The 25251-nt window shown below is 36.1% G+C and overlaps 1 protein-coding gene across 1 annotated transcript in view; it reads left to right on the top strand.

Moving 5' to 3' along the window:
* The window catches only part of LOC105986699 (leucine-rich repeat-containing protein 9-like), a 78090-nt gene that overhangs the window by 1495 nt on the left and 51344 nt on the right, over positions 1 to 25251 (top strand). The window contains exons 2-12 of the mRNA XM_013017736.1: positions 2988 to 3064; positions 4189 to 4407; positions 5949 to 6089; positions 6839 to 6902; positions 7188 to 7258; positions 8514 to 8696; positions 13709 to 13864; positions 16321 to 16517; positions 17193 to 17324; positions 23395 to 23571; positions 23905 to 24022. Coding sequence (XP_012873190.1) covers positions 3017 to 3064; positions 4189 to 4407; positions 5949 to 6089; positions 6839 to 6902; positions 7188 to 7258; positions 8514 to 8696; positions 13709 to 13864; positions 16321 to 16517; positions 17193 to 17324; positions 23395 to 23571; positions 23905 to 24022 — 1506 coding nt within the window. The 5' untranslated portion in view covers positions 2988 to 3016. The remainder of the gene's footprint in view (positions 1 to 2987; positions 3065 to 4188; positions 4408 to 5948; positions 6090 to 6838; positions 6903 to 7187; positions 7259 to 8513; positions 8697 to 13708; positions 13865 to 16320; positions 16518 to 17192; positions 17325 to 23394; positions 23572 to 23904; positions 24023 to 25251) is intronic.

The following is a 25251-nucleotide window of genomic DNA, read 5'->3' as shown; positions in this document are numbered from 1 at the left end:
AGCCACAACGCCACTTCCGGCTTTTTTCTTTTTTTGTTTATGTGAGGATTAAATAGAATTAAAAGTACAATTTAGAAAGTCCAAAATTAGGCCCGTGTGTGTGTGTGTGTGTGTGTGTGTGTGTGTGTGTGTGTGTGTGTGTGTGTGTGTGTGGAAGGGGAGCATTCAGTAAGTAACAAGACTTGAGCAAGAATGGAATAAAGATTCAATTGCCGATGGGAAGTAAAGGTGTAATGGCAACATTTTACCCAGTTAGACCCATCATCTAACCAGTGCCATCTTACTGCAACCACCATTCTCTCTGTGTCTCTCTCTTTGTCTCTGTCTGTCTGTCTGTCTCCGTGTGTCTCTCTCTTGATTACAACTGCCCTTGCTTCTGCTTCTTACCCATAGCCATTGTTAATAGAGTAGCTAGAGGGATTCTCTGTAATACTTAACATAGCTCTTTCACTCAGAATCTTCACACAGCTTTCTTTCTTAGAAGAAAATCTGAAATTATCACAAGGGCTTACAAGATAACATGCAATCTGATCCCACCATACTTCTCTGACTTCATACCCAAATGGTTTCTACTTCCTTACTGTGTTCCATTTACATCCTTGCCCTTGTTATAATACAAATATGCCAAGTATCCTCTTGTATCTCCCCTTGCATTTGTTTTAGTTTTTACATTTGCTGTTCTCTCTACCTGGAAGAATTTTCCCAGTATTTCCATATGGCTCACATTCCCTTATTTCCTTCAGAGTTCTGTTACGATTCCACCTGATCAGGGAAATTTTCTCTTTTCTCCCATTCCTATCATTCTCTTAACTCGTATTTATTGTGCCCTTGATACATGCATTGATGAATGAGGGAGGGATGCACAGAGAGTATAGTATATTTGGATAATATTTTTGTTTGTATATTTTCTTGGTGGCACTAGTTTAGGGCCTCTCTTCAACTTCCTGATCCAGTGTCTTTGAAATACTTAAGATTAGATAGTTTTAAAGCAATAGAAATTTATTTCCTACAGTTCTGAAAGTTTGGAAGTTGAAAATAAAGATCTTTCATCTGTGTCCAGTGACATCCTCATATAGCAGAAGGTAGAAGGGGGAAATATGACAATTCTCCCCCCATCAGGCTTGTTACAAAAAGCATAATTCCATTCATGAAGGAAGGGGGCCTTATAAACCTCTTAAAGGGCCTACCTCTTAATACTTACCACATTGGTGCACCTGAACTTTCAAATTGTCCCTAGTTTACCAATACAGGCTGTGCAGCGCAGTAGTCCTTTGTGCATCTTTGAAAGTCTGTTGTTTTGCTCCCTAATGATTTTTCATAGGTGTCCCTTCCCCAACCATTGCTTCTTTAAATTTAAGGATTTTATTAAACATTTAGCAAAACTTCTTTCCCTGGTACCTTTGATTTCACTCTCTGTAATACTAAGCATACTTTCTAAAAAGGATTATTATTTTCTTTCTATTTTTGTATAGATCTATCCTACTCTTACTATATTTTTCTATTCTAGATTCATCAGCTTTAACCTGCATCAAAGGCAACTCATGCCAGCAACTTAGCATGCTTATTTCCTTATTTATATAATCATATGCACATAAGTACATACATCAATGGGAGAGTTATTGTAATAAAAGGAATTATATAGTGTTTAGCACATCTTGCCATGTGATTATATTAAAAACAAGATTTCTATATTTTAGATAGTATGTTTGAAATTATATAATGAAAATATTTAAAATTATTAAAATTGGGTTAAATTTTATTGAAGCTATTTAGGTATTAATTGGTTCATAGCCTCAGTATTGAAAAAGGAGTTGGTAAGTTCATTTAGTTATCATCTTGCCAGGTAAGGTGATAATAATATTTTTTTTTCCTCTGCTGTCCAATGACAGTTAAGAATACTGTATTCAGGACTGGGAATATGGCTTAGTGGTAGACTGCTTGCCTAGCATGCATGAAGCCCTGGGTTCTATTCCTCTGTACCAAATGAACAGAAAAAGTTGGAAGTGGTGCTGTGGATCAAGTGGTAGAGTACTAGCCTTGAGCAAAAGAAGCTCAGAGTCAGTTCCCAAGCCCTGAGTTCAAGCCCTAGGACTGGCAAAAAAAAAGAAAAAGAAAAGAAAACAGAGTACTGTGTTCAGGTTCAACCAGAGTTGAATAACAAGATAAAATGGATCTTGTTCACATGAGGAAAACAGGAATATTTAGTAAGAGTAAGGAAAACATTGAACTAGGAGCAAGCTAAGGAAATAGGTGATTTAACATACTATCTGAAGTTCTTTCTTTCTTTCTTTCTTCCTTCCTTCCTTTCTTTCTTTCTTTCTTTCTGTTTCCCCCTTTGGTTTATCACCTGTTGTCACTGTTTTTGATTGTCTTGTATATGCCTTTATCTGCTTAGGGGAAGGGAAGGGGAATAACAAAATGGTGAAACAAAGGACAAAGGGTGAGCCGATGCAACAGCAATGCTCACAAGACACAAGACTCTTATGTTGGAAATGAACTTTACAGTTTACCAGGACCAGGCAGGGGGAGTTAGGAGAAGGGAAAGTGAGAGAAAAATGAGGGACGGGGTAATACTGTTGGACAATAAATGTACTTATTGCCTTATATAACTGTAACCTGTGTATCACCTTTACAACAAAATAAAATTTAAAAAATAGGTGAGAGAAGATTATTTTCTTGAAATATTAAAGATTTCTCATACAAGGGGAAATGGACTTGCTTCATTAGAGCCAAGGAGGTAGAATGAGAACCAAAAGGAGATTTAATAACATAATTAAATTTAGAATGTAAGAAAACATTAAATTCAGAATGCAGAAAACTGTAAAGCTAGAATGGACTGTCAACAGATGCCAACAGATACCCACCATTGTGCTATGTGCAGATTTCAAACCACAGTTGGTGTTCAAAACTTGTAGCTTCAAGTTTCACTTCAACTTGGAATGATATGATGCTAATACTTATTTCATTTTTTAAATTTTCTTTAATAGACATATTATGACCATTATTTTAATGGAAGATGATTGAAAGTGAAAATCTAAACCAAGACGAATTCATTAAAGAACTGGTGAGTCAAAGCCTAATTTCTTTTCAGTAATATTTGCAAGAGTATTAAATGGAATATTTCTGTATTCCTTGCTGGAGCTGGAAGGCTTAGCTGGAAGGGAATTCTTTCTACTCCATGACTTTTTTTTGGGGGGGGGTCCGGTCGTGGTGCCTGAACTCTGGGCCTGGGCGCTGTCCCTCAGCTCTTCAGCTCAAGGCTAGCGCTCTACCACTTGAGCCACAACGCCACTTCCGGCTTTTTTCTTTTTTTGTTTATGTGGTGCTGAGGAATTAAACCCAGGGCCTCATGCATGAAAGTCAAGTGCTCTACCACTGAGCCACCTTCCCAGTCCTACTCCATAACTTTTGGAAATAGCGAAAAATCATGCATGTGGCATAACTTTCTCTTTTGTGGGAATAACAAAATGGCATAGTACAAAGGACAATTCATAATGTCTAATCACAAATATCATCTTCTCCTTTAAAATAAATAACTTGATCTCTTTCTTTTTTTCTTTGTTTTATGTTTAATGAGGAAATATAAGTTAAAATTGGATAAAAATACTGCAAGCACTGAAAAAATACTAGTTTGGATTCAAATGGAGTCCGTACATAAATATGAATATAACAATACAATAATATATTTTCAAAGCAGTAACAGATTTTAGAACTCAGATGTTTTTTGTTTGTTTTTTTGCCAGTCCTGGGGCTTGAAGTCAGCGCCTGGGCACTGTCCCTGAGGTTCTTTTGCTCAAGGTTAGCACTTTACCACTTGAGCCACAGAGCCACTTCCGCTTTTTCTGTTTATGTGGTACTGAGGAAAGAATCAGACCCAAGGCTTCATGCATGTTAGGCAATCCTTCTACCACTAAGTCACATTCTCAGCCCCGTAACAGATTTTAGAGACTCTTGCTTAGACTGCATAAGGGCCTGAGTTTAATTCCCTATTTTCCTGTCACCTTTCCTCACAAAAAAAAAAGAAGAAAAAGAAGAAGAAGGAAAGAGAAGGAGGGTGGGAGGGAGGGCAGAAGGGAGAGAAGGAGGAAGGGAGGCAAGAAATATACTTGTGTTTCAAACTAATGGAGAAATCTTTAATAGTCAATTAAAACTTGATATAAATGACTTGATCTCTTTCTTTTAAAACAGTGTTTTTGCAATGGTCTGTCTTATGAGATGATTAGACAAGAAGGATCAGACACTTCAAAACTGGAGATGTTTTTCTCAGGGTATCCCTGTATAGTTGGATTAACATTGTTTCCTAACTTAACAAGTCTTACGATTGTCGCGCAAGATATAAAAGAAATTTCAGGGTTAGAGACTTGTTCACAGCTTAAAGAACTTTGGATTGCTGAGTGCTGCATAGAGGTAAGCTTGAACATAGATTTTTTTATATGGAGTATCTTACCCTGAATTCTTGGCTTTGGAAAAAAAATGCATTGAAATATATGCATGAGGCTGGGATCAAAACAAGACACATCAGCAAAAGACAAATTTATTTGTTAAAAAAAAGTGAGACACAAATTATGCAAGAAAAAAGTAAGAGAAGAATCAAATCATAAACATACTCAATTTTTCAGTACTCAAATTATAACCATTCCTTATTAGTGGAAATGGTTCAATTAGACACTATTGGTTAAATGTCTATTTTGAAAAGCAATATTGTAAAATGTGTCAAGAGCCAAAAAAGGTATATGCCTTTTGATTCAAAAATCCATATTCTCGATTTATCATAAGGAAGAAATTCAAAAGCAAAAGCAAATATATGCATGGATTGTTGCAGTATTATTAACAAGAGCTAAAAATTTGACATTTAAATAATGCACAATTAGTTTTTTGAACTTTTCATAATTAGAGTAATTTTTATAAGCCTCATAAAATATTTTGTAGTTATTACATATTTTACCTGAGCAATTAGGAAACATTTCAGCTGATTTAAATTTTTTAAAAAACATATAAAGGCCAGGTGCCAGTGGCTCACGCCTGTAATCCTAGCTACTCAGGAGGCCGAGATCTGAGGATCGAGGTTCAAAGCCAGCCCAGGCAAGAAAGTCCGTGAGACTCTTATCTCCAATAAGCCACTAGAAAACCAGAAGTATCACTGTGGCTCAAGTGGTAGAGCATTCGCCTTGAGCTGAAGAGTGTAGGGACAGTGCCCGGCAAAAAACAAACAAACAAACAAAAACTATATATATATATATATATATATATATGTATGTATGTATGTATGTATATATTTAAAATTGAGAATATATATGCATATATATTATAGCCCTACAAAATAAGAGTAGAGGGTCTGGAAAGTTGGCTCAGTGGTAGAGTGCTTGCCTTGCATGCATGAGGCCCTGGATTCAACTCCTCAGCACCACATAAGCAGAAAAAAGCCGGAAGTGGTGCTGTGGTTCAAGTGGTAGGGCACTAGCCTTGAGCTGAAGAGCTGAGGGACAGCGCCCAGGCCCAGAGCTCAGGCCCCACGACCATAAAAAATAATAATAAGAGTAGATTAAAAAATTAAAGCCAGTCATCAGTGGCTTATGCTTATAATCCTAGCTACTCAAGGCAGGAAAGTCAGTGAGACTCTTACCTCCAATTAACTACCCAAAATCTGAAGAAGGAGCTGTGGTTGAAGTGATAGAGAATTAGCCTTAAACACAAAATCTCAGAGATGGTGTCCAAGCCCTGAGTTCAAGCCCCAGGACTGGCAATAGTAACAATAATAATAATAATAATAATGAAAACACACTAAATTAAACATATTCTATTCAGGTGGAGAATTTATACTTTTTTCTTTTTACAAACATTTTTCTGCATATTGATTGTACAATAAAATGATATTGTTTAAATGTACTTAGCAACCAACTTTATTATAAAGACTAGTGACAAACACTATTCAATCTTCTTTGTAACAGAAAATTGAAGGTCTTCAAGAATGTAAAAATTTGGAAAAACTATATTTATATTATAATAAAATCTCCAAAATAGAAAACTTAGAGAGATTAATCAAATTGGAAATTCTTTGGCTGAACCATAATACAATAAAAAATATTGAGGTAAGATCATTTCAATAATTTGTATTAAAGCCAATTATTCCTGTGGAGTTTAACCCACAATTCTAAGATCATCTAATGTTAAGGGCCAAAATAATTACAAATAATGTAATTATAAAGGGAACTAATATGTGTGCAGCATTTTATAATATACAGATAACTTTGTATACATCATCATCTACTCCTCACAACACCATGAAAGGTAAGCTGTTATTTCTTCCTTGAAGGATTTTATTTTTTGTTTGAACTTTGGGCCTGGACGCTGTCCCTCAGCTCTTCAGCTCAAGGCAAGAACTCTGCCACTTGAGCCACAGAGCCACTTCTGGTTTTCTGGTGATTTATTGGAGATGAGAGTCTCAAAGTCTCCCCTGGCTGGCTTTGAACTGGCATCCTCAGCTCTCAGCTTCCTAAGAAGCTAGGATTATAGGCATGAGCCACTGGTGCCAGGGTCCTTAAAGGATTTTTTTCAAAGAAGTTTAGAGAAGTTGTGTAACTTGCCTAAGATTATAAACACACTGTGAGATGTGTTCTTTTTCCACCCCACTCCTATCTTTCTGTCCTCCCTTGTCCTCCCTCTTCCAATGAGTTCTTTTCTACTAGAGGCCAAGATGGCTTCGTTTTACCCATTTTCATCTCTGCTCATGAGCCAGCTCCCAGAGCACCGAGAAAAATAATCAGATTGATCAGAGACAGCTTATAAATTTAGATTTTAATGGTTTTTATTCCTAAATCTCATGTTGTCTAAATTTTAGGGCCTGTACTCTTTGAAGAATTTAAGTGATCTCAACCTTGCTGGAAATCTAATAAGCATCATTGGTATGTACTGTTCATTTGAATCTGAAGCAATGTGTCAATGATTTTTGTCAGCATGAAAAAAGAATACCCTGTTTCTTTCTTTTAGACCTTCTTTGATTGATATCTTTGCAACTCCTTTCTAAACCCATGATTAAGATGTGAAAATGTTGATTAATCACTAATTATGCATTGTTCCATTAATCTTCTTAATATGAAAGAAATAGTGGTCATTATTAATATGATTGGAGATTAAAAGAAGATGAATACAAATTTCAATTTTTCTTTTATGTTGTTTTTAAATTAAAGGTCGATGTCTTGATCCCAATGAGAAACTAGAAAAACTAAACCTTTCTGGTAACCAGATAAGTTCTTTTAAGGTATGTTTACATAGAATAATTTGCTTTTAATAACCTGGATTATGAGCCTTCTTATTGCAGAAAATAGATTAAATAATCCCTTTTAAGGAATAATGTCATTATTTTTGGTTCAGGGAACTTGAGAGTAATCTTACTAAATTTGCCTTAATGATCTGACACTGTTGTAAACAAATAACTTTTTACTTGGTTCTCGAGATCATGTTTTCCCTTAGTTTTCTTCCAAACTTTTTGCCTTGTTGCTTTACTTTCTGGGATTCCATTGTCTCTTAGGGTCTAACAGCTCCTGGTCAGTCCCAAAACTATTTCTCATTTCTCATTTCTGACTATGCTCATTCTCTAAAAAAAAAAAAAATCTCAACATGTCTTATGGCTTTAAATACCTTTTATTTATTCATTACTCCTCCAACTGCTTTCCCTGACAACTCCCCAGAACAACTCTGCGGAGCTCTGATTTCTCCTTTCCTACTCAAGCAGTTTTCCCTCCATCAGGCCTTCTGTTCCCCATTTCTCTATATGACATTTCTATTTTCCCAGTTAATTGTGCCAAAGTCCTTGTCATGTCTGACTCCTCTTATACTTTCATACCTCATACTCAACCCATCAGCAAATTCTGTTGCCTCCTGCTGAGGACGTACTACATCTGCATCATTATCAACCTGGTTCAAGATACCATCACCTCTCGTCTATGTTATTGAAGGGAAGGGTTAGAAGATCTTTGGAACAATTTTTCCTGTTTTTTTTTCCCCTTTTCTCTACTACAGTCTGTTTACACAGCAGCCTGAGTAAAAATATGCCACATCAAATCATTCTTCTGTTGAGAACCCTCCCTTGGCTTCTCATCATGTTCACAGGAAAGGACAATTCTTACAATGTCTCATGAAACTACATAAGCTAGTCCTCCCACCTTCCCTCCTAAAGCCTATCTGATCATGCGTATGTCTAGCATGTTCTAATGAAAAAAATGTGTTCAGGTGATGGCTCCACCATCAGAGATACATGGTCCAATACATTTATAAAATGCATAGTTGTATAGAGTCAGCATTAAGTTGTTCTCATTTCTGACTTAAGTTTTTCAAGACTTAAGTTTGTCACAAAGAGAAATATTTTAGCCAACTGAATTATTTCACGCATTTAAGTATGTGATTGAATGCATTTATTATAGTAGATTGTGAGTGATTTTAAGTGTTGAAATATCTCTTCTAGAAATAGACATTCACAGTTAAGTAACTGAATATTATCCTTGCTGTTGTTTCAGGACCTTACTAACTTGAGCAGGCTTCCTTACTTGAAGGATTTATGTCTGAATGATCCTCAGTATAAAACCAATCCAGTGTGCCAGCTGTGTAATTATTCCACACATGTATTGTATCACTTGCCGAGTCTTCAAAGACTTGACACCTTTGATGTGTCAGCAAAGCAAATCAAGGAACTGGCTGATGTAAGTAAATTTCTGATCAGGTATCTGTGACTTAACTTTGTATTAGTTAACTGCATCATTCTGGCTATATCCACATATAGCAGGCAGAATTATCTAGTCAGTTCTTGTCTGCAGTTCTACTTTTGCTCAGTGAGCAGGAAGTTTCATATACAAGCATACTAATGATAACCTTCATACTAGAATTTGGTAGTAATCTCAGAGGCAAAATACCTTAAAATATTTTTTATAATCTCTACATACCTAAAAGAGATGTTAGCTAGGCACTGGTGGCTCATGCCTATAATCCTACCTACTCAGGAGTCTGAGATCTGAGGATCATGTTTGGAAGCCAGCCCAGGCAAGAAAGTCCATTAGACTCTCATCTCTAGTAAACTACAGAGATAAAGCCAGAAGTGGTGCTATGGCTCAAGTGGTAGAATGCTAGCCTTAAGAAAAAAAATCTCAGGGATAGCATCCAGGCCTTAAGTTTAAGCCCCAGGACAAGAAAGAGAGAGAGAGAGAGAGAGAAATAGAGAGAGAGGAGAGAAAGAAAGGAAGAAAGGAAGGAAGGAAGGAAGAAAAAAAGAAAGAAAGAAAGAAAGGAAGGAAGGAAGGAAGGAAGGAAGGAAGGAAAAGAAAGAAAGGAAATAAAAGAAGAAAAAGAGAGAGGAAGGAAGAAGAAAGGGAGGAAGGAAAGAAGAAAGACAAAAAGAAAGAAAGAAAAGAAAGAAAGAAATGAGGGAAGGAAGGAAAGAAAGATGGAAGGAAAGGAAGAAGGAAGGAAAGAGGAAGAAGGAAGGAGGAACAAAGGAAGGAAGAAAGGTTTTTAAAAAGGATCAGTGTTGACTAGTTGATCTAATGCTATCCAACATCCAAAGCTTTTAATCCAAGCTACTCAGGAGACAGTGATAAGAAGGATTGCAGCTCAATGCCAGCCTAGGCAAGACTTCATCCCATGTAATAACTTGATTATGGTGGTGCATGCCTGAATCCCAGCTACTCAGTAGGCTTAGTTTGGAGGATCTGGTCCAAGACCAGCCCCAGGCAAAAATGTGAAACTTTATCTGAAAAATATTTAAAGAAAAAGGGTTGGACTCAAACTGGGCCTTGAGTTCAATCCCAATAATAGCCAAAAATAAATAAGCTTAAATAAATTAGTAATGTAGCAGGTAATCAATCACCTCTTACCTGGGACATGGTATATCAATTATAAAATGTCTATGGTTGGTGGTAGTATACCAAAGAATATACTGACCTTCTTAAAGATGTTCTGAGATTCTTTGAGGTGTGAGTGTATCTTCATATACTGCCTTCTGAAATCCTGAAGGGCCTAGTTCCCAAGTTGCTGCTGACAGTGTATTTCCCCATAAGGAGACTACTTAGTGATGCTACCAAAAAGTCAGTAATTTCTTAATGTTTTTAAATAATCATCCCCTAGTCTATGTCTAATTCTCTTACAGTCCAGTGCCATTCCCCATACTCCATTTGTTTATGCAGTTAGTCATCCAATCCAGTTTTTAGTGACTAGAATGTGCCAAGAATAGGGAAACTCCACCCTTTTCTTGTGGCTCATCTTCATATCAGTATTGCTAAGGAATGTCTTTTCTCCATTTAGCTTAATTTGTTTCTTTTCTCTTGCTACCCAGGGATTTATTTTCATACTCCATTCTCTTCACTGTTGTTATGAGATTGACAGTGTTTTCTTCATCCTCAAATCTAAAATATCTACTGTCTTGGAATACTGAGCAAAGTGTTAGTGTTTTTGTCCATTAGAAAATGTTTGGTCATTTGCTGGGAAGGTGGCTTAGTGGTAGAGCGCTTACCTTGCATGCCTGAGGCCCTGGGTTTGATTCCTCAGCACCACATAAGCAAAAAGAAAAAAAAAATCTGGAAGTGGCGCTGTGGCTCAAGTGGTAGAGCGCTAACCTTGAAATGAAGAGCAGAGGGACAGTGCCCAGGCCCAGAATTCAGGCCCCACGACCGGACCCTCCACCCCTGCAAAAAAAAGAAAAAGAAAGAAAATGTTTGGTCATTGGGATGAATGTCTTCTCAAAGTGTTAAAATAGCAGGAACAAAACTTCACAGAATCAACCATAATTTTGGAACTTGCACTGTTTAACATCAGGCAAAGACTCTACAAAAGGGAAGAGAAACCTGCTAGCAAAATAGATATAGTGTTCAAGTATTTAATGCTTATTATATTCCAGGCACAGTTCAGAACAGACTGACCAAATCAAACTAGTGAGAGAAGACAGACAATCAACAGCTAGCATGTCAGGTGCTAGCATGACAGATACTAGGAGCAAAATAAAATGAGTAAATACAAAGGGATTCTTGGCAAGAAGTAAAAGAAAGGCTGCTGGATGTTTTTTTGTAGAATGATCAGGAAAAGGTTTTCTGATAAGGCAATATTTGAGCAAAAGCCTGAAGAGAGTGAGGGAGCAAGCCTTGTGCATACCTAAAAAATATCTTTTCAACATCAGCAAGGGAGGCATGCCTCTCTCATTTGAACAACAGAGGGCGCTATGGCTCTCTCAGTGCTTGAGGAAGAGAGACAAGGCCGTTTTAGTGAGAGTAGCAGGTTGTAAATACTTTAGCTTTTACTTTGAGGAGACAGAAACCACTGAAAGATTTTGGGCCTAGGATGAACAAGCTTGCTTACGTTTAAAAGGGATCCTTTTGGATAATCTATTAAGAATTTCAGGTTAGAAAATTGTTATGGCAAATTTAGCTGAGAGAGATGGGTATTTTGATATACAATATTAATAGAGAAAACAGTACAAAGTAGTCAGATTCTGGATTCTGGTTGTAGTTAAAAGGTGGAACCCAGGTGGATTTGCTGATCAGAGGAAAGAAGTAGAGAAGAATCTAAGTTATTCATCTGAACAATAAAAAGAATGAACCGTTACTTGACGAGAAGAGGAAGGATATGGTAGAAGTGAGCTTAAAAGGAAAACTCAATTTAATTTTAGGCATGCAAAATCTAAACAGTCTTTGAACATCCAAGGAGATATGTGCAATATGTGGTTGAATAGATATCTGCTGTTTTCAGAGGGTTTCTCGGGTTGATGATATAAATAGGAGAAGTACAAGCAGGAAGATGGCTCTTAGAGCCATGGGCTCATGAATCACAGGAAATGGTGTGGGTGGGCTGCATATACTTGAGTGCTAAAGGTTGTGGGGATGAGGAGGAAGAAACTGCAGAGGAAGCTGTGAGGAAAACTAAGAGATGGTTCTGCTGATAGTCTCACATGTTTGATTCTGCCTTGCAAATGTCAGAGTGCTATAGTTTGAAGAACAATGTGAAGATCTTTTTATAGTCTCTTATAATGGTATTCTACTGCTTGAGCTATCTCCCATCTCATTTTGTTTTTATTATTTTTTCAAATAGAATCTCATTTTTTTTCTTTTGCCCCAACTGGCTTGGAAAACCATCCTCCTATTTAGATTTCCTGCACAGCAGTAATGTCAGGCAAATACCACTGGGCATAGCCTTTTTTAATTTTAATTTTTTGACTTTTTGCCCAGGATGGCATTGAATCACTGTCTTTCTGATGTCTACCTCTTGGATAGTTGGGATTATAGCTGTAAACCACTGTGCCCAGCTAAATGCTTAGTTTCCTCACTACCACTCAGAAACAAGTTGTAGCTGTTCTGTGTGATGAGCTTCAACACTATGATTGGTTCTACATATTTTTACCCGTGACTTTGAAATAGTTTGTATAACTTGTAAGTGGCAAACAAAGTCAAAACCAAAAGTCAAGCCCACTAGAGAGCCATCATGAAGAGAAGGCTGAACATGAGGACTCAAATAAAAGAGATCTGGATTTAAGCCCTAGCTGAGTTTATTATTTGGGCAAACAAGCCCTTTCACCTCATCAAACTTAAGTTTTCTGAACTATTTAAATGATGGTGATGACAGTAATATCTTTTGTTTGCCACAGATTATTGTAGGACCTAAGGAATTAATACATATGTCAGCCCATGTAAATTGTTAAATGCTATTTAAAAAAACACTATGAAACTGTCATTGAGCATACTTCTATATGACTTTTAGTTCTTTTTTTGGTCTTCAAGGAAACCAAGGGATCAAATTTTGTCTTAGTAAAAACATACAACAAATTGAGGATTTAGGTTGAACATCATAAACTAAATAAATCAAGTAAAAAGAGCCCGCAACATAGAAAAATACATGTCTTAAACAATACACATCTTCTAATGTACTTGGGATATGTGTTTCTTGATAAAGAGAAATGCCTTTATCATTTCTAGATAAAGTTGGGTTACATTTCATAGCATACTTAGTTAACATTTTATTCATATAGCTCCTTTAAAAAAAAAAAGCAGAGTGAGTTTATCTGAAAGTTAAAAAAGGGCATGAAAGTAGAAAGACTTTGTACGAGAGGTACCCAAAGAGGAGATTCTTAATATAGCTTTAAAAAACAAACACCATTTAGCTATTGTATATGGTGTATTCAGTTGACATCTCATGGTTAACATTAGTTACTCTTATTAAGAAATTAGAAATAATTACATTAGATTGACAATTTTATATATGCCCTGTCTAAACCAATTCTTCTAGAACTTCCTTTTATAGATTTGGAAGGGAAAAATTAAATCCTATTCTTAGCTGGGCTCTAAAAAAATGAGTTAATGTTTGCTTTAAATTCTCTTTAATTTCTTTATTTCTTCATGAGTAAATAAAATACGAATAATGTAGTTTTATATATATCTTATGTCATTAGTTGAATGATAGTATTTTACAAATTAAATTCATGTCTGCAATACCTCTTTGTGTCATCATCCTGGAAATGATGTGAAGAGTACCACATTAAATATTATCCATAAATAGGCTCTTTGGAATTTTGTATTTTGCATATTAAATTGAAATGTACATCAGTGAACTATTGTCACTCCAGCTTTCATTATTGTTGATCTAATAAAACTTGCAAATTCTTATGTCATACTTTTATTAATGATCACTTGTAATTTGTATTTATGTAATCTTGTATTGTTTTCTTTCCTTCTTTTAGACTACAGCAATGAAAAAAATAATGTATTACAATATGAGAATAAAAACTGTTCAGAGGCACCTTACTGAAGACCTTGAAAAACTGAATGATAGAAAATGCAAATTGCAGAAGTTGCCAGAAGAAAGAATAAAGTTATTCAGCTTTGCAAAAAAAACGGTAAGATTTAATCAAGTAAAATTTCAATAGCTATCTCTTAAGAAAACTACCAAACAATAGCAAATCTTTTATAGTTGTATTTATTAGCACATATATTTATATTGTGCATGTTATAATACATTATGTTTTACATATAGATAATTTCAAGTCAAATTTGCCCCCAGAAGCTTTTGATTTTTAGGTAGTTAACTTACTTCCTTTCTGTGCCTGAGAACCTGCAATTTAAAAAAGATACACAATAATGTAGTTGTGAAACTTTTTAAAGCTGTGTGAGACAACTTTAAATTCAAAAGATGCAGCTTTAATTCAAAAGAATTAGAGACCCATTAGACATTTCAGCTGCATTTTTATTATACACCAGCAGATCATGCTCAAAATTTACTTTCTTATGTTAGGTGCTAAAATACCACTTTTCCAGTAATATTGTTAAGGTATAAACAAAGTAGGAACTTTAAATCAAGTTGTACTTTATAGTATATGTGTTTTTTATTTAAAGTAAGTTGGGCTAATTTAAAATTTTTATTTTAGATTTCCTGTTTTAAAAGTAAGAGTCTGACCAGGTACCAGTGGCTTACACCTGTAATCCTAGCTATGCAGAAGCTGAGATCTAAGGATCAAAGCCCAAAGAGCCTGGGCAGGAAAGTCCATGAGACTCTTATCTACAGCTAATCACCAAAAAGCCAGAAATGGAGCTATGGCTCAAGTGGTAGCACACTACTGGCTGGCATTGAGCAACAAACTCAGGGACAATGTCCAGACACTGAGTTCAAATCCCAGGACTGGGACCAAAAGAAAGAGAGAGAAGGAGAAGAAACAGATTGAAAAATTAAGGCATATTTACTATTCCATTTAAAATAGAACCATATATATTCATATATATATATATAACGTTTACTGTATTTTTAAGTATGAAGAAATAATGAGTTATTAAGGTAAAGGCAGAGAGAAACAGTCAAACTAGAGGAGTTGGATCCTCAGTTTATATTTTGCCAAAAATAAATGCCAACTGAGGAAAAAGGAACTAAATGAAAAAACAAAAACACAAAAGCTTTTGTTTATTTTACTATGATTAACTTCTTCCTCAAAAGACCATAGTTGAAAAATCATTGAAAAACTGGAAAACAAGTGAGTTAAAAATAGCAAAATTATTCAGGTTTTTGGTCTCTTTTTGTCCCCCTGAAATACTAGGAACCTTGCTAGGTAAGCATGCTGCCACTTTAGCTACACCCCTAGCCCTAAATATTTATTTACACCAAAGCTAGCATTTTAATTTTATTTTGGCTTGAATATAAGCAAATGGAACAATATTTCATTTACTGTATTTCTTTGCTTCATTTATATTCAATTGAGAGACATGTTTCAAGTACCCTTGTACTGGTCCTGGGGCTTGAACTCAAGACCTGGGCAATGTCCCTGAGCTTTTTTGCTCAATGTTAGTACTCTATCACTTGAGCCATGGCTCCACTTCTGCCTTGTTGGTGATTAATTGGAAATAAGAGTTTCCTGGAATTTTATGCCCCAACTGGCTAAAAACTGTGATCCTCAAATCTTAACCTCCTGAATAGCTGGGATTACAAGTATGAGCCACCAGCACTTGACTCTTTGTATTCTGTAATATTTTATTTCTTTCTTTTAAATTATCTTTAGGTACTTATATAAAGAGGTTTCAATTCATCATATCTGTTAAGTATTGTAGGTCATCATTTTAATAATTAAAACGAATAAAAAGACAGGATAGAGAAAATAAACAATGGGGAAAACAGAGGTAAAAAAAATAACTGAAAAATGCTTGAGAAATTTTCCTTCATTTTATTCTTATGTCATTTATAAATTCAATTGTGCTCACATAACTAAAATAAGATAAAAGGTCTTTATTTGATCAAGATCAAATGAGCTGCAGGAACTTGCACCAAAGTCGAAGTCAGACATTTGATGTGATATGAAGCTTAGCTATTTATTACCTAGATTTCTGTAAGGTAGATTAAATAGGTATGTTTAATTAGATGGCTGATGGAGAATACCACATGGTATGCAGGCAGCAAAAGAAGTTTATTTACTGAACTGCTGCCTGCACAAAGGGGCAACCTACTCCCGGGCCAGGAGTTATCTAGGCCAGGGACCTGGAAGAGGTGTGGCCACACTGGATCTGGAAGTGACCTCAGGGCCTGGGACCTCTCTGTGGTCCGTAGGGAGGTGTGCCCAGAGGCAGCCCAGGAAGTGACCTAGCAGAAGGGGGAGGTGACTGCCTCTAGGTGTGCCAGTTACCTTGGGGCGGAAACTTAGCCAAGAGGTAGGGAGGTATCTGCACTAGGCCTGCATGGCCTGAGGCAGACCTTACAATTTCTACTTATTTAAATTAACTTGTAGATCTCACTCCAAATTTACTACTCGAACTTAGACTTTGCCTTTACCATATTTCATTTTTATTTTGTTGTCTGGTACATTCTTTTCAACAGCTGGAACGGGAACTGGCTGAGCTCCGGGGGTTTGGCAAAGGCTCTAGTGATAAATCCTTTAACAATAAAGCAGCTGAACCTGAAGCACTGAAGGAAAATAAGCCTGCCACAGAAAACACAAGCCTACATCAGAAGTTATTGACCAAATTAAATGCCTTGAATGAAAGGGTAACATTCTGGAACAAAAAACTAGATGAGTATGTTTAATGAATTGTCTAGTTATTCAGATTTGAAACATGAGAGAATAAGAATATTTGAGACCATCGGTTGAGTTGAGTTGCCTTATTGGTTACTGGAAAGGATTACTGTTTGAAGTAAAACAGGAAATGCATTCCCAGCCCCAGTTCTAGTTCCAATTCCTAGGACATAAGTATCACTTGTTCAGAGCAGGCATAGAATTCTGCAGTTCTTAAGAACAGTGAGATTCCTCAGAGTGGCTTTGGGTCACATTGTTGCTCTTCTGACCTCAAACTAAAAGCACCACTGGAGTCCAAACTCACCAGCTAGGTGACATCATAATGTGGTCAGTTTATAGTATCTTTTAAAAATATACTAAGGTATTAAAACTTGCCTATAACAATATTAACAATAACTGTCAGCTAAGGTCAACTGAGAATACTGGAAAAATGGTGGCCATGTTAAACTTGAATAGTCTTCTCACCTTCACACATTCTGAATAAGGCTAACAAAGTTCAAGGTGATTTTAATCACCAGTAATAGGGCATCTTTTACTTGGTTCAACTCAATACCAGTCCTGCTTTACTTATGGAAAAAAAAACTAATATATTTAACGTAAGTTAAAAAAAGATAATAAATTTCAGTGGCATGAGTTTTAGATTATGCTGATACTTGTATTTTTTTTTCTTTCATAGAATTGAAACAATTTATCGTAATGAAGTAAAACAAAAGAAGAGAAGTCATGGGTTACTGATCCCATTTTTGTTAATTGAATTGGAGACTGTGGGAAACATACATTTTGAAGAAGGCACTCGAGCTAATGATTGGTAAATCTATTTGATTTATAAGTATAGCTTTAAAAAATAATTTTTTTCATCAGGCACCAATGGCTCACACCAAAGATTTCCCTAGAACCATATGGTTACCTAGGTGTGTGGAGATGATCCAGAAAGCTTATGAAGCTGGAATGTACTCGTGTACATTGCCTTGGAACTTAAGTAAATTATGTGATAAAAACACATTCCTATTTTTATGGAGTAGAATGTCAAGTTTATATGAACAATTTAGGGGGGAAAAAAGGATATCATTGTTAAGAATTATTTTATGTGCCTGCTTTTAATTAGGGGTGGATTTTTACTCCTTTGTGAGTAAAATCTTCCCCAGGGTCTGAGGACACCTAAGTAGAAAAATGTACCATGCTCTCCCAGAGAGAAAGGGACCTTTTAAATACTTTCTTTCATATCGCTGTGTCTAGATCTCCAGTAGTTACCATGTTTTCTTAACCACAAACACTTATATAATAGGTACCCATGCCAGGTCCCACATAAAGGTGGCCTTGATTTTTTATTAGTATATATTTTTTTATTACAAAGATACTGTACAGAGTGGTTACAGTTACATGAGTAAGGTAAGGAGTACATTTCCTATGGAGCATTGTTACCTCCTCCTTTGTTTTTCTCCTAACATCCCCCCCCCCCAAGTTGTGAAGTTCATTTATAACATAGTGTCTGTACATCTCATTGTTACAATGGGTCAACCTGGATCCTTATTTCAACATTTTGTTATTTCCCTTCTCCTCCCCAAATTAGAAAAATGTACAAACAAGATGCAGGGCACTGGAATCAAATACAGTGAAAACAGGGGTTATACCATGGGGGAAGAACATACAAAAGAAACAAGAAAAAAATCACATAGTACATTATAAATACATTGAAAACAACAGCAAGAAAGATAAAACCACTTGTGTCCCTATCTTGGGGTTCATTTCACTTACGTACATATGGTCATATGTACATACCTTTTGACCTTTTCTGCTTGTCCTAGACATAACTAGTTGTTGCAAATAAGGGAACCCATGGGGCCTATGTTTCTTTGGGCAAGGCCTTGATTTTTAAAGTCAAAAACTGAATCATGTATGGCACACAAATAAGTTTTCAATTTTTTTGTTTGTTTATTTAAATGTGGCCAGGTGCCGGTGGCTCACACCTGGCTACTCAGGAGGCTGAGATCTGAGGATCGTGGTTCAAAGCTAGCCCGGATAGCAAAATCTATGAGACTCTTAGCTCCAGTAAACCACCAGAAAACCGAAGTGGCACAGTAGCTCAAGTGGTAGAGTGCTAGCCTTGAGCTGAAATGCTGAGGGAAAGCACCCAGGCCCATAGTTCAAACCCCACGATCTACCAAAAAAAAAAAAAAAGTGTTTACCTAACTTAAGCAGAATTAACTAAATAGTAGATGTGATTTTTAGAAATAATAATAAGCTGGGCATTGGTGGTTGACACCTGTAATCCTAACTACTCAGGAGGCTAAGATCTAAGGACTGCAGTTCAAAGCCAGTCCAGGCAGGAAAATCCATAAAATCTTAACTCCAATTAATCATGCAAAAACCATAAGCGGAGCTGTGCCCTGAGTTGAAGTCCCCTGACTGAAAAAAAGAGAGGAAAAAAAGGAATAATAATAATAATATATTCTGTTTCTTTTTAGCATCATGCAAGGCAAGTCTTTGATGAAACATTATTTTTAAAAAACGTAAAAGCAAAATGACTAAAAAAACTAATTCTAAAATTTTGTTAGGCAAACAGTTAGGTAGGATTGACAATTGCTTACTTGGTTTTAATATGAATAACCTTGATTAATTTTAGGGAGATAATAAAATAGATGTTGGCAGAATTTCAAGGACTATTTTTTTTTTACTTTAGGTATTGTACAGCTTGGTCACCTTGAATCTTATCTTTTATGTATGTTGAGAAATAACAGCTGAAGTACTTTAATTGCTATGTACTTTATCTCCAGTTGTTTTATTTAAATATTGATTTTTCTTTTAGTAAATTTAAGGCCAAGGATTTTCAAAAAGTTTTTGAGTAGAGCTATGACTTTAATAAAAAGGATTTCTATTAAAATTACTTTAGGGAAAAAAAGGCATCGATGATTTCTAACTACCTATCATTATTCCTTAGCACCATTTTTAATGAAATACAATTATATATTTTTAAATTAAAAATACTTATTTTACTGTGACTTGCTGACTGATTGGGTTGTTGTTGCTCCTGTAGTTTAATCAAGATCATATTATTTACCTGTATCTTAACAATTTTGTTAAGTGTTGATACCAGACAACATCCATCAAGTGGGGACCCTAAAACACAGGATCCTGTACTTGGGTTTCAGAAGCTTTCAGTCTAGTTATAGATCCTGTGTCATTACAGTAAAATAACTGTAATGCACCACCAATCTATCTATGTGACTCTATAAGTTGCTTGTGGGAAAATATGATTTTTTTGTGTCAAAAAAGTCAAAACATGTAGCACAGGGCTGAATTTACAGTGCAATATATAACCCTAGTTCATATTTTTATATCACTTTATAGTCATTTAACAATTTCCTTAATTCAGCTATGTGAAAGGTTTTGTGTTGTGCTATTTTAAGAGTATAGCAGTGACACTTTTTTGGTTTACACTGAGAACATACTGGTTTAAGTGAGTCAGTTAATTTTTATGGAACTATTGTCTAGGATTATAAAATGCATTTAAAAGATGAGATTGAGCTCCAACCATCTAAAAACATGGGTATTCTACATTTATTAAAAAGAGTGGATGGCTTCGATATGATTATCTTAGTCAGTGATGTACATCAGTGTGTATACTTACACATTCACGTCTCATTGAATGAGTGAGGACACGCAAATTTGAGGTGCCCTTACTTGCCTGACAATTATTTGCTATTGTTAACCATTCCTTCCTCATAATTCTATTTCTCTGGGTTTTGGAACTTAGGCATTTTCTGCTTTCATTGCCTTCCCTTGCCAATCACATGGAGCTAAAACCTAAAGCCTTGGATTCCTGTCAGTTGGACACTTCTATATGAATGTCCAAGTGGCAAGGCAAGCTAAGCGCATTTACAATATATAAAGGAGTTAAACACAGAAGACTGAGGTTCAGACTCTGCATGATCTTGGAACAACATTTAATCCATCTGAACCTCATCTTTCAAGTGAGGGAAAGAATCTCCTGCAAAAGGTCACTGATAGCAATGGACAAGATAATGTGAAAATCATTTTTGACTTGTTTGTATTGTTTCTGATTTCGATATCCACTTGGTTATGCAGGCTCAACAGACAGTGAAGCCAGTCTCAATTGCATTCTCTCCCTCAGTTTCCCTAGTGATAAGGTGCCAAGAGCTGCAGGCTCTCTTCCATGTCACTGCTATCCATCCATAACCAAATGGTCTTGCTAAGTTCTTGTCTAGACTAGTTTACTACTCATAACATAATACCCTCATGCTGTAGATGTTAACCAATCAGTAGAGACCCCTACATGGTCTTTCTGATAATCCTTGATGCCACAGCTTACACAAGAAAGAATTCTGTTAAAAAACAAAAGCAAATGAAAGCTTTTGTAGGGAAACTATAAAAGGATCTCACTTCATAAAGCTCTCTATGCCCCTGGTTCTTCCATTCCTGGGAGAATAGACTAGAAGCTAGTGTCAGCTGATCACTTCTACCGATTCTTTTGGGAACCTTCAAGCCTTAATGAGACATTCACAGAATTCCACACTGGTTTCTATCAGAGTATAGGGAAATATAATACAGAGATCTTTGGTAATTCCAGGACTTGCTGATTAAGAAAGATCTGAATGATTTAGGCCCAGCAATCTACCAGAGGGGCAATGTGTTTCTTCAGTTAATGATGTGGCTGTTTAGCATTACCTTTGAACTGGTTAGCAGGCATTGGGACACTACTTATATTTGTCTCTCTCACCACCTGGTTTAGGCAGTTTATTTTTTAGCTGTAGGATGAGTGATCTGTCAGCTCTTATCTGCACTAATTAAGCCTTTGATGGAAATAAAGTGAGATGCTTTAATCAGGAACTCAGATAATAGGCTCAGGGATAGACACTGGGAAATTTAACTTTGTGATTTTAACTCACAAGTTCAGATCCTAATTGTTTATATGATTAAGTCATGGAAGGCAAAAATAACCCATCTAAGATCACTCACTCCCTTGTCAAAATGATCTAATTATCAATTTTATCTTAATCTTGATTCTGTGTAGTTTTAATACACATACTAATTTTATGAGAATGGCCAGGTGAGAGCAGCAGAGAGTCAAGTAGCACTTCTGTATCTATTTCATTCTTAAGCTCTTTACATAGCTGGCCCCTCTGTCTTATCCAGTTCTCAGATCATGTTCTGAATGATCTTACCAAAGGCTTTATCTTAAGTAGGCCCCTGCTCATTACTTACCCAAAGCTTCCCTTTCTTTAAGGCCTGTATCCATTAAAAAATTATTTTATTTATGGCTTTACTTGTTTATCTTCTATTTTGAAAGGTAGGCTTCAGTGGAACAGGTACACTCGCTTTTTTACTTCTGTATCCTAACTTAGGAAGTCTTTACAAGTAGTCCAATAAGAGGTAGTGGTGATTTAGACTATAGTTGCAGTGATTATGCTGAAACAATATTTAGCATGCATTTCAGATTACAGCCAGTCATGCAGATGACCTAGATTCTGATAAGGAAAAGAGGAAGGTCCATTGCAGTAGTTTTAATCTGAGCTTCCAGGTAGATGTTTATGCCACTGAGTTGAAAAACATTCAGGAGGAGCAAGTGTGTGCTGAATAAGTTAGACTGTACAGAAATATCAAGGAGGTAGGTCAAGTCTGGGTATATTTTGCTACATTGGGTAGAGAGAAAGGCTATAAATGAAATAAAATGATTTATTAATGTGTGTGTGTGAGAGAGAGATAGAGAAAGACAGGGACAAAGAAGACAGGAAGGGGAAAAATGAAAGCAACCCAGGAAAAGTTTGTGGATACAAGAAAATGAAATAATGATCACTGGGGTAAAACAAATTTTGTGGGGTTGTTTTTATTTTTGTTTTTTGTGGCCAGTCCTGGGGCTTGAACTCAGGACCTGGACACTGTCCCTCAGCTTTTCTTGTTCAAGGCTAACACTACCACTTGAGCCACTTCCCACTTTTTCTGTGTATGTGGTACTGAGGAATGTTCGGAACCCAGGGCTTCATGAATGCTAGGCAAGCACTCTACCACTAAGCCACACTTCCAGCCAAAATCCAGCATTTTGAAGTCTGTCACAGGGCTAATAGCACAGTGGTAAATCATTTGCCTGCATGGACAAGGCCCTTGGTTCAATCCCCAGCAACACAAAAAGAAAAAAAAAAGAGAAGAATCAGCAAAGAAAACTATGAAGGTACTGTCAATTAATAGGGAAGTCAAGGCTAGGAATGTGACTTAGTGGCAGAGTTCTTACCTAGCATGCATGAAGCCCTGGGTTCAATTTCTCAGTACTATATAAACAGAAAAATCCAGAAGTGGCAGTGTGGCTCAAGTGGTAGAGTGTTAGCCTTGAGCAAAAGAAGCTCAGGGACAGTGCCCAGGCCCCAAGTTGAAGCCCTAGGACTGGCAAAAAAAAAATATATATGTAAACATATATATGTGTGTGTGTATATATATATATATATATATATATGCATGCCAAGAATACATAGTTTCACTGACTCCCCCAAAAATATGTTTCAGGAAGGGGCATCTTCTCAGCCAACATAGCTTTTACATATAACAAATATAATAATTAGAGAGGAAAAAAGGAAGAGGTGAGACTACAAAAAGAAATGTACTCATTACCTGACTTATGTAACTGTAACCCCTCTAGATTACCTTCACAATAAAAATAAATAAATATATATAATAAAGAAGAGAGCTATCTGTACCATATCTTAAAATTCAGCATCTCTTTTGAGTTATGCATAGTTTCAAATATGATGTATCTTTAGCAAAAAAAAAACCCACATAGTATGAGCCATAACATTTATCATATGTACCTTTGTGTTTTTAAATATTAAGGAAAATCTTTTCTTTTGGTTTTTTACATTCCTACTTAGGTTTAATTCTTGCTATGAATTGATTTTGTCACGTTTCTGTACATGGGACTTCAAAGCATATGGTATTACAGGAGTGAAAGTAAAACGGGTGATTAAAGTTAATAACCGTATTCTGAGACTGAAATTTGAAGAGAAGTTTCAAAGTTTTATCGACCGTGAAGATTTACATAACTCAAAGTAAGAAGTTAAATTCTGCTGTGAACAATTTTTTATTTTATTTTACTTTATTTTTATTATTAAACATTATTTACTTTTTTTTTTTTTTACAAAAAGTCTTCCTGTTTAAAGTTAGCTAAATTGAAAATATACCCTGTTCCTACACCTCGCACAGCTGAGACAACCTCCTAATTTATCCACATTGGATTTCTTTTGGAAAAGTAGGGTTGGGAATAGAAGTATTAATAAGGACACTGGATTGTTCAATTAGCAGAAAATATTCATGAAAATTCATGTAGTTATCTGAAGTTTTTATGAAATTCTCAACCTTTTTCTGTTTCAATTGCTCTCAAGGAACTATCAAAAGATGCTGGAATGCCTTTTTTATGTTTTTGATCCAGAAGTTACAGTGAAGAAAAAGCAACTGCTCCAAATACTCGAAAAAGGATTCAAAGACAGTGATGCAAGCAAGGTAGCATAACATGTACTTAGAGCAATGCTTTCTTCCTAATGCATGAACTTCTGCCACCATTCAAGCTTCTGTCCAGGTTCATGGCAAATTCTACTGCTAATTCCCAAGACCTTTGGGACATCACAGAAAGGCTGGCATCGTCCCTCTTTGGCTTATCATCCTTTCATTGCTTTATCTGCATGGCTCTCTACTTGATCCCATTTTTATGTTGTAATCTCTTTATTGATAACTTTGGAACCTGTTTTAACTGGACATACATCTATTAATAATCTTTTTTGGTATTTTATTGTAAAAATGATATACAGAGGGGTTACAGTTACACGAGCAAGGTAATGAGTACATTTCCTATTGAGCATTGTTGCCTCCTCCTTCGTTTTCCCCCTACCATCCTTTCCTTCCCACCTCCACAGCTACTCCCCCAGCCCGCCGAAGTTGTAACGTTCATTGTCAACCTAGTGTTTTGTACATCTCATTGTTAAAATGGGTCAGCCTATATCCTTATTTAAGCATTTTGTTTTTTCCCTTCCCTCCCCGAATTAGAGAAGTATATATACAAGACGCAGGGCACCAACCTCAAATACAGTGAAAACAGGGGTTATACTGTCGGGGAGGAACATACAAAGAAACAAAAAAAATCACATAGTACATTATAAATACGTTAGAAACAATAGCAAGAATGAAAAAAGATATTTGTGTCCCTATCTTGGGGTTCATTTCACGTAACATCATCTTTTATGGTCATATGTAGCTTTTGGCCTTTTCTGCTTGTCCTACACATGTACTAGTTATTGCAAATAAGGGAAACCATGGGACCTATGTTTCTTTGGGCCTGGCTTACTTTACTTAATATAATTTTTTCCAAGTCTTTCCATTTCCTAACAAATGGGGCAATGTCATTCTTTCTGATGCAGGCATAGAATTCTATACCACATTTTCTTGATCCATTCATCTACTGAGGGGCATCTGGGTGGGTTCCATATCTTAGCTATGGTAAATAATGCTGCGATAAACATAGTTGTGCTAGTAGCTTTAGTATGGTCTTGTTTGTAATCATTTGGGTAAATGCCCAAAAGTGGGATTGCTGGGTCATAGGGGAGCTCTATGTGGAGTCTTTTGAGGAACCTCCATACTGCTTTCCAAAGTGGTTGAACAAGTTTACACTCCCACCAACAATGCAGTAGGGTTCCCTTTTGGCCACATCCCCTCCAGCATCTGTTGTTATTAGATTT

Source organism: Dipodomys ordii, unplaced genomic scaffold, assembly GCF_000151885.1.
Source record: "Dipodomys ordii isolate 6190 unplaced genomic scaffold, Dord_2.0 Scaffold2, whole genome shotgun sequence".
Taxonomy (NCBI): Eukaryota; Metazoa; Chordata; class Mammalia; order Rodentia; family Heteromyidae; genus Dipodomys; species Dipodomys ordii.
The sequence above is the reverse complement of the archived record's forward strand: the minus strand, read 5'-3'. Positions and strand labels throughout refer to the sequence as shown.